This window comes from Bombina bombina, chromosome 3, assembly GCF_027579735.1.
Source record: "Bombina bombina isolate aBomBom1 chromosome 3, aBomBom1.pri, whole genome shotgun sequence".
NCBI classification, from domain to species: Eukaryota; Metazoa; Chordata; class Amphibia; order Anura; family Bombinatoridae; genus Bombina; species Bombina bombina.
Genome location: NC_069501.1, coordinates 288,889,605 through 288,904,097, shown reverse-complemented (window position 1 = coordinate 288,904,097; position 14,493 = coordinate 288,889,605). Strand labels below are relative to the sequence as shown.

Below are 14,493 nucleotides of genomic sequence, written 5' to 3'. Positions count from 1 at the left end.
CCCTTGTGAAGCCCTTTATTCTTATATTTAAAACTAAGAAAATGGCTTACCGGATCCCATAGGGAAAATGACAGCTTCCAGCATTACCAAGTCTTGTTAGAAATGTGTCATACCTCAAGCAGCAAAAGTCTGCTCACTGTTTCCCCCAACTGAAGTTAATTCCTCTCAACAGTCCTGTGTGGAAACAGCCATCGATTTTAGTAACGGTTGCTAAAATCATTTTCCTCTTACAAACAGAAATCTTCATCTCTTTTCTGTTTCAGAGTAAATAGTACATACCAGCACTATTTTAAAATAACAAACTCTTGATTGAAGAATAAAAACTACATTTAAACACCAAAAAACTCTTAGCCATCTCCGTGGATATGTTGCCTGTGCAACGGCAAAGAGAATGACTGGGGAAGGCGGAGCCTAGGAGGGATCATGTGACCAGCTTTGCTGGGCTCTTTGCCATTTCCTGTTGGGGAAGAGAATATCCCACAAGTAAGGATGACGCCGTGGACCGGACACACCTATGTTGGAGAAAAGGGGGCAGTCTGCAGAGTCTGATACAAGGTAATCACAGAGATACAAAGTATATTAATATAACTGTGTTGGTTATGCAAAACTGGGGAATGGAGTAATAAAGAAATGATCCATCTTTTTAAACAATAACAATTCTGGAGTAGACTGTCCCTTAAAGACAAACTTCTCAGAGGCTGAATACAGCATTTAACACAGGTTACACATTTATTCAAAATCAAGAACAGTAATTTAATTGTTTAACTGCCCAGAATGCAATAATCAAGTAGTTAAATAACTGCAGTGAAATGCAATATTGACTTAACTTTTGTTTGCCTTGAGCATACAGGATAATCAAGGGTTAAAACACCACTGTAAACCATGATGACTCAGTGGTGATTGAATCCATTGACTGCACAGAAATCAAAGCAGTGGTCTAACCCTTAAAGTAGGGCTTGGCAAACCCAGGAGCCTGGGAGCCACTGGCTCCTGGAATTTTACCCCTGGCTTCTAACTTTTTGGGTTATTTTCAATATATCTATACAATTACACACACATACCATTGTTTGTCTCATAAAAGTATGTATGGCCCCTAAATATTCGTACTGGCTCCTAAATGTTGAAAAGATTTGTTGACCCCTGCCTTAACCCTTTGAGTGCTAATGACGGCTCTGAGCTGTCACAGAGTTTCCCACTCTGGTGCTAATGACGGCTCAGAGCCGTCACTAGCACTCTCCCACCTTGCGGGAGATCTGGGGGCTCCCACCCGCTCCTACCCCGGCGATCATGCCTGTAGAGTGACAGGCATTGCCGGCGCTTTCCGTTTTGCGTGGTGACGTCACACGCAATAACGTGATGACGTCACTGCACAACTTTATTTATACTTCACAATGTTAAGTATAGAAGCACGGGGCATGCTGCTTAGAAGTCTGTATCGCAAGCATCTAAGCAGCTACAGACCCCCAAGACACACCATTGGGAAGGTAATCGCCTAAACTTTCCAACAGTGTAAGTCTTGGGGGTCTGAACAAAAAAGTTTTAAAAAAAATTGTTCCAAAAAAAAACTTAAAAAATATTAGCACCCAGGTGGGAAAGTGCTTAGCACTCCAAGGGTTAAATAGACACTGAACCCAAATTTTTTCTTTCATGATTCAGATAGAGCATGCGATTTTAAGCAACTTTCTAATTTATTCCTATTATCAAATTTTCTTTGTTCTCTTGCTATCTTTATTTGAAAAAGAAGGCATCTAAGTAAGGAGCCAGACAATGTTTGGTTCAGACAACACTGGACAGCACTTGTTTATTGGGGGGTGAATTTATCCACCAATCAGCAAGAACAACCCAGGTTGTTCACCAAAAATGGGCCGGCATCTAAACTTTGAGTCTTGCTTTTCAAATAAAGATACCAAAAGAATGAAGAAAATTTGATAATAGGAATTAATTAGAAAGTTGCTTTAAATTGCATGCTCTATCAGAATAACGAAAGAAAACATTTGGGTTCAGTGTCCCTTTAAAGGGACTGTGTACTGTAAAAAAAAAAATCTTATTATACCAGCTGCAAAGTATAAAATGTATGAGAAATTGCTTTTTTGTTTATTTTGTATAGGAAATAGCTGGTTTGTTCTTTGAAACCACAACCCATTAAAAGGGGTTGACCTTGCAGGGAAATCAAATCTCATTTTTCCCCACTTTCTTTACACACACATGCCTCTTTATATTATCTCTGTCTGTATACCAAAGCCCAATACTGTACTTAGAGAAAACAATTGAAAATGAACACTGTATTACTTATCTCTCTCAACCCCAACTGGGAGTGTAACTTCTCCTTCAAGCTGTGTTTAAAGGGACAGTCTACACCAGAATTTTTATTGTTTAAAAAGATAGATAATCCCTTTATTACCCATTCCCTAGTTTTGCATAACCAACACAGTTATATAAATACACTTTTTACCTCTGTGATTATCTTGTATCTAAGCCTCTGCAGACTGCCCCCTTATTTCAGTTCTTTAGACAGACATCCATTTTAGCCAATCAGAGTTCATCACCTGAACTCCACGTGCGTGAGCACAGTGTTATCTATATGACACACATGAACTAACACCCTCTAGTGGTGAAAACTGTCAAAATGCCCTAAGAGAAAAGGCTGCCTTCAAGGGCTTAGAAATTAGCATATGAACCTCCTAGGTTTAGCTTTCAACTAAGAATACCAAGAGAACAAAGCAAAATTGGTGATAAAAGTAAATTGGAAAATTGTTTAAAATTACATTCTCTATCTGAATTATGAAAGTTTATTTTGGACTAGACTGTCCCTTTAAAGAGCAGTTCTATAGCCTATGCAGAATTATAAAAACTAACATAGGTAGGGATACTACAGGCAATATCAGCTATTTCAAATGTTGAAATAAAGGCAAATGAATTTGTAAATAATTCAATACACTCCAGCAGGCAAAATGCATAATTGGTAATAAACGAGAGGATTGAAATTTAGGGTACACTGTCCCTTTAAATATCCCTAGCTAACATGGGTTAAATCACAGCTGCAAAACACACTTGCAAATGCATTAGTGTTTAAATGAACCAAACACATCCAGCAGTGAACTGACTTATCTTAAGAGACTCAGTCAGCCATGTGCACCATAAGATGTGCATGGAGCAGAGCACTGTTTGGTTCAAGCAATATCAAAGAGAGGGCTGTGGCTGACATCTGCCCACCTTTCTCCCTGCAAGGAGCAGGGCCAGAGTACTTTCAGGGGTAAGGTGACCATATTGCCGCTTTAAAAAGGGACACATGAAAAATAAATATGTCAGGGCTTTTTTCAGGGCTGTTTAAAGAAAAGTTTTGTATAAGAACTCTAACACATGTATTTTTCATATGTGTCCATTTTAAAGTGGCAATAAGGTCACCCTATTCAGGGGTTACTAATCCTAGTGCCCAGGTTAGTTTAGTAGTGCACAGATACAATGGCTTCTTCTCTGTTTGTCCAACATATTTTACAAGAGCAGTTTTTTTATATAAAAAACAAACAAACAAACAAACAAAAAAAACATACTTTCTTTTGTAAAGGGATTAGCAATAGGAAGGATATGTGTTGCTGTTAATACTAATAGCCCTAATACTAAACAATTATTTAATAAAGCAGCAGCAGCTTCTAAGCAGGGTAATTCAGAGGACAGGGTTATCCCTCAAGGAAAGATTTGGATAAATAATATATGCTCAAACAGAGGAGTTTCTTCAGCAGCCCTGCAGTAGTGGAAATGGCTCATCACAGACGTATCTCGCCCCTATCTATGTCTCCAGTCACTGCTTGCCCCTATAGATTACTTCACTCTTACAAATGCAAGATTGCCTCAAGCACTTCCATTATTCACTAGATATTATGGAACTGTGCATTTTCTGACAAAAATAAAAAAAAGTTCCCCCATCCAGGCAATATGTTTAGGATAACAAAAAGGAGCCATTTTTTCACAAATGACAAAATCCAGAAACATTACTACTGCCTATACAATCCTGGTCATAATAGTTTCATTGCCTGCCAGGATATCACAACAATAAGTATCGCCAAGGCACAAATTGTCAGTTGTGCATAGAATACTGAGGGCTTAAAAAAAGACCCATTTGTCTTCTATAACATTCATTTTGAATGACTGTGTCCAATTGGCTTGCTCAGTATGGAATGTACTTATCGTTTCAGCCCTAGAGATAGTCGGGTTGAAAGATTACTTTTTCAAATCTGTTTGCAAAGACAGACTCAAGTGATTTAGAGCGTGCACCTCTTGCCGTGTCATGTTTAGTGGTAGCAGAGAGAAACCACACAATTTTAACTCTCGTATGGTGCGTGCTGTGGGCTACAGTAGAGGCTTTGAAGAGGTTTGCACACCATGAGGCACCTATACTGAACAATCTGGAAACTCTATAGGGTAATGTTTTTTTATGTAAAATTAAAAAAATGCTTCATAGTAATAGTTCCCCATAAACTTGGAATCCCCAGAAATTGTGATTTGTCAGTAAATGAGAATCAGTCTACCTATATTTCTGCCACAAGTGTGGGCTAAAATAATACTCAGGATAATCTACCCTCATGCATTCTTTAAAATAAGGGAAATACAAGTTAAAATTAAACTTTCATGATCCAGCTAGAGGATACAATTTTTTATATCTCCTTTTACTTCTTTTCTTTAAAGGAATAGTAAATGCAGTAGAATTACAGAATCAATAAGTGCCTACTAGAAAGACAATACAATAACAGTCTGAATTTCAAATGAGTAGAAGTTTTATTGTGAAAAACGTTAGTTACTTCTATTTCCCCTCCCCCTGTATCATGTGACACCCATCGGCCAACCACAAACTCATATACATGTATACTGTGAACTCTTGCACATGCTCCGTAGGAGCAGGTGCATCAGAAAGTGTGCATATAAAAAGATTGGGATTGCTAATGGAAGTCATTTGGAAAGTTGTTTAAAATTGAGCACTGTTTCTGAATCATGACAGTTTAAGTTTGACTTTAGTGTCTCTTTAAATTTACTTCTATTATCAAATGTACCTATTTGCCTTTATTGAAAATGGTATAGTTTTCATACGAGCATACTGTAGTAGGCTCAGGAGTGTGCACATGTTTTGAGCACAACATTGCAGCAGTGTTTGGAACAATATTTTACATAAAGTAGTTAAGATATTGTTACAAATGTTACTGCCACATAGTGCCTAGGACATGTGCATGCTCCTGAGCACACTTCTGTATACACTCATGGAAAGGGGATACGTTTAAACAAAGAATACCAAGAGGAAAGGGTAAATTTGACAACAGAAATAACATTGGAAAGTTACAATTGGACACACTAAAATGTTTTGCCTGAAGAACATTAAAAGGGACAGTCAAGTCAAAATTAAACTCATAATTCCGATAGGGCATACAATTTTAAACAACTTCCAATTTACTTTTAGCATCAAATTTGCTTTGTTGTCTTGGTATTATTTATTGAAAGCTAAACCTATGTAGGCTCATATGCTAATTTCGAAAGCCCTTAAAGGCCGCCACTTATCTCAGTGCCTTTTGGCAGTTTTTCACAGCTAGACACTGTTAGTTCATGTGTGTCATATAGATAACATTGTGTTCACTCCCTTGGACTTATTTATGATTCAGCACTGATTGGCTAAAATGCATGTCTGTCAAAAGATAAGATGGCAGTCTGAAAAAGCTTAGATACAAGGTAATCAGAGGTAAGAAGTATATTAATATAACCGTGTTGGTTATGCAAAACAGGGGAATGGGTAATAAAGGGATCATCTATATTTTTATACAATAAAAATGTTGGTGTGGACTGTGCCTTTAAGTAAAAGCTTTTATAAACTTGAAGTAAAATAACAGGATAACTATTACTCATTGGCTGACCCTTTAGAGGGACACTGAACTCAATTTTTTTTCTTTTGTGATTCAGATAAAGCAACTTGTTAATTAACTTCTATTATCAAATTGTCTTAATTCCCTTGGTATCTTTATTTGAAAACTAAGAATGTAAGTTTAGATGCCGGGCCATTTTTAGTGAACAACCTGGGTTGTTCTTGCTGATTGGATGATGGCTGTCCAGGGTTCTGAACCAAAAAATGGCTGGCTCTTTAGCTTTTTCAAATAAAGGTAGCAAGAGAACAAAGAAAAATTGATAATAGGAGTAAATTAGAAAGTTGCATGCTCTATCTGAATCACGAAAGAAAAAATTTGGGTTCAGTGTCCCTTTAAAGATATCTCCCACAGTTAGTTCATTCAACATAAAGACATTATAAAGTGATTTTGGTTTCTATAAAGTAATGGAGCAGCCATTTTGAAACCTAGGTTTCCCCTTGCCTATCTCTTCTGCTGGATGACAGTTAGATAATACATCAGGCAATAAAAGAGACTGTCCAAACAAGGCTGTGTGGAATAAAGGATTATTAAAGTAACTATCCAACAGGGTTTCCACACAGCTTTGTTTGCACACTCTCTTGTATTACACTGTTACCTGTTCTATATCCGTCTCTAATTGTCCTCAACAGAATAGATAGATAAGGGGAAAACATAGGTTCCAATATGGAAGCACCTGTTACTTTATCAAAACTTAGTAGACCTGAGAAAACAAACTGTTTTTAGAGTCGAGTAGAAATACAGGAAAAGGGGACAGAATAAATAATGACGGTGTATTGCAAAGTTGTTGGGGGTTTTTTACTTCGCATAATAAAACATATCACAACTGATTGACACTGTCCATAAAATTAGTTGAAAGTCTGAAAGCCCTATGAGGCTCCTTTTTGTTAAAAGGACATAAAACATGTTTTCAAATTCCCCATATAGGGCCAGATTACGAATGGCCCATTAACAGTTATGTGCAAGAGAAAAGGGGTTTGTCGCAGATGTTTCAGCACGTTGGGTTTACCGTTTGTATTACAAGTTGAAAGCAAATGTGAATGCGCGAGCGCAATTGCGATTTACGCTAGAATAATTACTGCATCCTCAGAGCTCTGCTTATGTACATATGTATTTACAGACATATATACACATAATTACATATGTATAAATGTACAGACACATATATAAAGTGCATTTAGTAGATGAAAACCTGTAAGAGCATATTTATGCCATACTCATATTTAATAAAGTGTTATACTATGTATCTACTGTAAATATTTCACATTCCAATGTTCTGCACACAGCAGAACTTGAAGAACATTGGAATGTGAAATATTCATATTTTCATGTCGGGTTACCGCATTTTAGAATATGCAATCTAGTTTGCGCACAAGTAGGATGTTAGTTTTTTCCCCACTTTTTTTTGCTAGATTGACTTCTATGGGGGAATATGTTATCGTGAGCGCGATATTCTGAGTTCAGCTTTTTATGCTCGTAGGGTTAGTGAGTGAGCGAAAACAGTTTACTTTCAACTTCTAATACGAGCACTAACCAAAGCGCAAAAAAGCTTACTTCTAGCTGAGTTAGCGCACGAGCGGGAGCATTAAATACAGCTCCATTTGTAATCTGGCTTCAAAAAGGTATGTTGGCTACAAAACAATGCACAAATAACAGTTTAAATACTTTTATAACATTTATTTTATGCAGACCTTTTGCAGTATAGCGTTAAACTGACTATGCATACATATAAAACAATATAAAACAAATTGCTGTATGTGCCTTTAACAGCAGCAATGTACTCATTTTAAACAAATTGCGAAGCCATCTTTTAAGCTCAACAAGTGCTTAGTCCACACAAGTGATTGAAGAAGGCTACTACACTTCATAGAACGAATGTAAAAATGCATTGGTTCTCGCCCGCTGGGTGTATCTGCAGTGCTAGTTGATATTTAAAGGACCATTAAATAAAGTACAATTACATAATATGTGCATAATAAAAAGGCAATGCAATAGAACTTAATTTAAAATAGGCAGTAGATTTTTTTATGACAATTTTATTTTTCACCATTTGCTGGCCCAGTGTCATGCGACAGCCATCAGCCAATCACAGATTAGTATACATATACAACCTCTACAGGAACATGTACCTCAGACAGTGGATATACAGGTAGTCCCCAGGTTATGAACAAGATAGGTTCTGTAGGTTTGTTCTTAAGTTGAATTTGTATGTAAGTTGGAACAGGCACTTTTTTAGGTGAAACTCTAGCCAAACATTGTTTTAGTTTTGGATAGCATAGGGAAAAGTTTGTTTTGCTATCTGTGCCCCTGTTCAGAAAATTTTGCATCACTTTCTGTCCTTGGGATAATTGGATTTTGAGTATTTTTGGTTATCCTGTTAAGAAGGATTGGCGATAAAGCTCTAATTTTCTCCGTTCCTAAGTACGAGTTGTACTTAAGTCGGATGTCTGTAACCCGGGGACTGCCCGTATAAGAAGGCTGCAAAATGTATTAATGGAATAAAATTAGAAAGTCTGATACAACTGCATGCTCTTTCTGAATCATCATTTGTGACTTTAGTGTCCCTTTAAGCTAAAATGAAAGCCTTGGGCAGTTGTACTTTTCTAACCTGTATTCCAAGCCCAGCAATTTCACTCACACAAATATCACATCTGTATCACTAAACAAGGGCACAGTGCACAATTACAAACAAATGTCATGTATAGAAAATAAAAAAGAACCTGTAAGATATTTATCCGTTTCCCATTTTCTTTTTTTTTCTTTTTTTAACATGGAATATGCCAGTTATATTTGAATTACATAAAACAAAGCTTTCTTTTAGCAGTTTAAATACTTGTTTTAGGATTAACAAATGGTGAAAATGTACATATAAAAAAATAGGCCATATAGTCTCAAAAGAAGGCCTGCAGCCATTACCGTGTCAATTGTACGTGTAACTGGCGCTATCCCCACATTTAATGCTTTAATGTCATTCAACAGTTTTAAAATTGACATGCTGCAACCTGACCACTGACACCAAAACAAAAAGATGTATGAAGAAAACTGAAATATGTAAAGAAATAATATAGCTAGCACAAAAGCAACTTTTCTTCAAGAAGTAAATGCTACCTTAACTAGGTCACTCATAGACTGTTGCCTAAAGGCTTGAATGAAGACTTTAGAAGCAAGTTGCTGAGCTTCAAAGTCATTAATTAGGTTCCATCTGATACAGGATATGACAAAATACTGAATTACACACTGTATACACATTCTTTTAACTTAGGCCAAACACTCAGTTAACAAGCATAAATATTTGCCTAATAATTATAACATCTATTTAAAATTTCTCCCCAAGGAGAAATCCCAGTGTGTGTTTACTGCATAAATATTTAATATAAATATAATAAAGTCTACTTAATTATAACAAATGATATTAAGTGCTCTGATTTTACTTGACTTAAATATACACATATTAAAAATGTACACACATTATATATACACACATTTTTAATGACATGTTAATAGTAAATATTAGTCCACTACGTGCACATGAGAAGACTGTTGGCAAAAAAAAAATGAGTCGATTTTTTATGTTCCACAAAGATTAGCACGAGAATATGACAAATTGTCCCAAAGTGCCCATTCATTTACCATGTGGTTAATCTCCATTTTTAAGCAATTAGTATATTGAATATATGCCTTACCCTTTCAATATTAGGAGGGTTGTCACCAACATGTGTAAGTATATATTCAAATATATTCTTGTAAGCACATGTTTAGAAAGTGCTTAAATTACAAAAAAATAGATCTAATTGTAAACATTGGTGTATTAGTTTCCCTTACGTTTTCAGATCTAGAAAAGTTTGGTTTGGTATTGCTCTTAAGCTTCAACTACAAAGTTAGTGATTTAAATAGAATGTTGGGATACCCTGAAGTATTAAAAGCTGCCCGGTTAAAGGGTGTCAATAGAAATTTGAACTTTAAGTGAAAGATCTGTGTAAACAGAACAAAATAAGATGGATTTATATGGTGAAACATACAATACATGAAGGGAAACAGTATTTAGCATTATTTTAGGACACGTGAAAGTTTATAGTCAGTGAATCCTATCAACATGCTCATGGTTGACAATACAGTACTTTGACCAAAAACTCTGAAAATGATATAAACGCGGCTTTGCCTTAATCAGAACAGTATATGATTGTTTATAAATTACTTACATTGAAAAACTAGATTTCTTTTTGTTTTTACACAGAAAAAATGCATTCTATTTTCAAACAACCCATAGTGCCAGTGCCCTGTCTAGTCAATTAGAGTCTGATATGCAAGTAGGCCATTGGCATACTCATTCAGCAGGTGCATGTGCAGACATGTAGGGACTCACCTCTGCAGCCAGTTTCACTATTGCAATGACATGAATGAAAGTTTCTTGAGTTAAGCCCATGCACTGGAGATATCAGGGATATCATAGCAAGGAAACACGCTCAAGCTCTCACTAGATTCATTTGTACAGCCTTACAGGTCTCATTTGTATAGCAGAGATCTGTTATATGTATAACATGAGCAAGTATTAAAATGATGCACATGATTACCGCTCACACAAAAAATAAAAAGTATGGACAGTGAGCCAATCAAAAGCATTTATAAGAATGTGTGCTCCAAGAACTGGCCACATGCTTATCTGGAGCAGCACTAGAGTTTTGCTGGAACGCAACTTTGGCTATAGGTTCAACATCTTTGGGTAACATTAAACACCTGTTAAAATTAATTTTGTTTAAAAAAAATAATAAAATACATATACACACACACAGTTTCTCACAAAAGTGAGTACACCCCTCACATTTTTGTAAATATTTTATTATATCTTTTCATGTGACAACACTGAAGAAATTACACTTTGCTACAATGTAAAGTAGTGACTGTACAGCCTTTATAACAGTATAAATTTGCTGTCCCCTCAAAATAACAACACACCGCTATTAATATCTAAACTGTTGGCAACAAAAGTGAGTACACCCCTAAGTGTAAATGTCCAAATTGGACCCAAAGTGTCAATATTTTGTATGGCCACCATTATTTTCCAGCACTGCCTTAACCCTCTTGGGCATGGAGTTCTCCAGAGCTTCACAGGTTGCCACTGGAGTCCTCTTTCACTCCTCCATGACGACATCATGGAGCTAGTGGATGTTAGAAACCTTGCGCTCCCCCAAATTCTGTTTGAGGATGCTCCACAGATGCTCAATAGGGTTTCGGTCTGGATACATGCTTGGCCAGTCCATCACCTTTACCCTCAGCTTCTTTAGCAAGGCAGTGGTCGTCTTGGAGGTGTGTTTGGGGTCGTTATGTTGGAATATTGCCCTGCAGCCCAGTCTCCAAAGGGAAGGGATCATGCTCTGCTTCAATATGTCACAGTACATGTTGGCATTCATGGTTCCCTCAATGAACTGTAGCTCCCCAGTGCCGGCAGCAATTATGCAGGCCTAGACCATGACACTGCCACCACCATGCTTGACCGTAGGCAACACACTTGTCTTTGTACATGGTTCCAGTAATATATGTCCTTAGTTTACTTGTCTTCAGCAAACTGTTTGCAGGCTTTCTTGTGCATCATCTTTAAAAGAGGCTTCCTGCTGGGACGACAGCCATGCAGACCAATTTGATGCAGTGTGCGGCGTATGGTCTGAGCACTGACAGGCTTACCCCCACCCCTTCAACCTCTGCAGCAATGCTGGCAGCACGCATACGTCTATTTCCCAAAGACAACCTCTTGGATATGACGATGAGCATGTGCACTCAACTTCATTCGGGAGGCCTGAACTGAGTGGAATCTGTCCTGTGAAACCGCTGTATGGTCTTGTCCACCGTGCTGCAGCTCAGTTTCAGAGTCTTGGCAATCTTCTTATAGCCTAGGCCATATTTATGTAGAGCAACAATTCTTTCTTTCAGATCCTCAGAAAATTCTTTGCCATGAGGTGCCATGTTGAACTTCCAGTGACCAGTATGAGAGAGTGTGAGAGCGATAACACCAAATTTAACACACCCGCTCCCCATTCAAACCTGAGACCTTGTAACACTAACGAGTCACATGACACTGGGGAGGGATAAATTGCAAATTTGGCCCAATTTGGACATTTCCACTTAGGGGTGTACTTGTTGTCCAACGGTTTAGACATTAATGGCTGTGTGTTGAGTTATTTTGAGGGGACAGCAAATTTACACTGTTATACAGGCTATACACTCACTATTTTACATTGTAGCAGTGTCATTTCTTCAGTGTTGTTAAATGAAAAGATATAATAAAATATTTACAAAAATGTGAGGGGTGTACTCACTTTTGTGAGATACTGGAACAGGGCATTTTATTTTTACAATATAAAGCTTCTTTACTAAGAAATGTCAAAAGTTTCAAACTAGCTTATTTGTGTGCACTACTCTTAACTTTACAAGGTTAAAAAAAAAACTCAGTTCCTTATAGCTTGAAAGATTTTAAATGAAGCATATAGTTATGTGTTTTTTCTCCTAATTATGTCACTATATTTTCATTTTGAGCTTGCATTGCATTGATTCCCTGGGGTGTTACATGGTTTAGAAGTTAAATAAGGGGTGTCACAAAGCAAAGCACTTCAATAAGTATTTACAAGGGCTCTATTATGACCTTGAGTTATTCATGCATACATTTGAAAACATTGGGCTGGCTTACACGATGCTGTACTTCCCAAACTGGGATCTGTGTTACCCTGGTTTTCCACATTGTGTGACCAGGAATTCAATAAGAAAATTACCCAAGTGAGTTTTTCTGCTGTGAAAATGAGTACAGTAAGCAAAAGAAGCAGCTGTAATTGCACAGCAGTTTTGGGGTGTTAGGGAGGGAGGGTGGTTCTGGAGAGGATTTGTGTATTTCTGGCTGTGCCAGGAGAATTTCATAGATATAGCATTTAACTAAAGGCCTGACGGGATTGTTTTGGGAGTCCTGATAATACTTTGGAAAGCATTACATTGCTGCAATGCAATAATGCATGAAGAAAACCTAACAATCATAACTAGAATGGGGAAAAAATATAAAATGTTTATTTTCGTTTTAGTTTCCTGGAATTCCCACCTACTTTTAAGTTACCAACATACACAAACTGAATACATTTAGTAAACTGTAGCTGATATTTTGCTCCCTTATGCATTTTACTTTGGATTTTTTTTTATATTTGAATAGCAGGCATTATAGCAGTCAATATGAAGTGGTAGGTATTGTGCTGAAGTAAGCTCAGGCACCTTTCTGGCCAGGATGCCCAACAGTGTGAGCGAATGTGTGCCAGCCCTGGTGAGGAAGGACAACGCTTACCTGGAGCAATCTGCCGTCGGCTCTGCTCACATCAGCCACTTTAGCGAATATCCCATGTAGTGTCAGGTTCCCATGTACAGCATTGTCCATCCTGAGAGGAGTGACCTTTATCAACGCCGTCTGGTCCTGCGTGTCCCGCTCAGACTCGTCCTTTGCAGCCATCGCCTGCAGAGTTGCCATGAGCAGCCAGAGGGATGCCAGCTGCAGCCGGGCTCTAGTCATACTGCAGCCAGCAGCAGGCACCCATAGCGCAGCCTGCTAGTCCATGAGAGCCATTTGCTGCAGCCCTGCGTTACCCTCGCTGATCTATCCCCAGGGAAGAGGAGCACAGGGACCCCCTTCCATGATAGCAGGGCCTCTAGCCGCTGTGCTTTCCTTGTAGATGCCTCACTTGGAATCCTTAGTTACTCCTGGCCGCTTGTTTCCCATTCATTTGCAAACTGAACGTCCCTCGCAGTGCTCTCCTAATACCAAGGCGGCTCAGTCACTAGCTTACAAACATACATCAACATCCTTCGGCGTGGGACAAATTAACCCCATATAGTTATCGGCGAAATGAGCAGAATGGCTAATTATGGCTACTGCACACAAAAGTGCCGCAATAACCAGAAAAAAAAAGAGGAAAAAAAACAGAAATTGAGTTGGTGTGACACACGCCTCGTGTGCGTGCCCGTGCAAGGCTAGTACCCAGTCCAGCACAATGATTGGTCTTTAGGAACAGGGCAAGGTGTCGAGGGGAAAGTAACCGGTCCCCATGGTGCTACTCCACAGGTAGAGGCCGAGTGTCCTAAGAGGGACTCAGACAGTCTGTCCCCAGCTGCTTAGTACAGGCCCCTCTCCCAATCCCGAAATACCAGTGTGGGATCCAACACAAAGTTTCATCCAGTTTACTCCAGGGCGATGAGGCACATTCCCATCTGCTGGGATCTTTTGTCACTGCTAAGAATAGAAGGATCTTAGCGAAACTTCTTGTGGGATTAACACTTTTCTTCCGCTTGCATTAGTATTGAACTGTTCCCAGGACACTGAGCCCCCTGAGACTGTTCTGCCTCTACCTGCTGACACAAAGTGAGGGTGGAGCAGCTGCGGGCAATCCCCTCCCCCTCATCCGAGAATGTGGCTCTGCTGGCTCCCAGACTCCCTCTGCAGCCTGGCCGACAGATGGCAGCTACCCTGCCTGATGCTCCCGTTTGATCTCTGCATGTGGGTTGTCCCGAGTTTGTCTGTATGGCAGCTACACAATAATATATAACTATAGGTATAAGAGCGCCTTACAAA

At 38.5% G+C, this 14,493-nt stretch overlaps 1 protein-coding gene across 3 annotated transcripts in view; it reads right to left on the bottom strand.

Annotated features, from left to right (window-relative positions):
* The window catches only part of RNF43 (ring finger protein 43), a 137,913-nt gene extending 123,673 nt beyond the window's left edge, over positions 1-14,240 (bottom strand). For all 3 annotated transcript variants that reach the window (XM_053706350.1, XM_053706351.1, XM_053706352.1), the window contains exon 1: positions 13,216-14,240. In XM_053706350.1, coding sequence (XP_053562325.1) covers positions 13,216-13,437 — 222 coding nt within the window. In that variant the 5' untranslated portion in view covers positions 13,438-14,240. The remainder of the gene's footprint in view (positions 1-13,215) is intronic.
* Between the last annotated feature and the right edge of the window lie 253 nt (positions 14,241-14,493).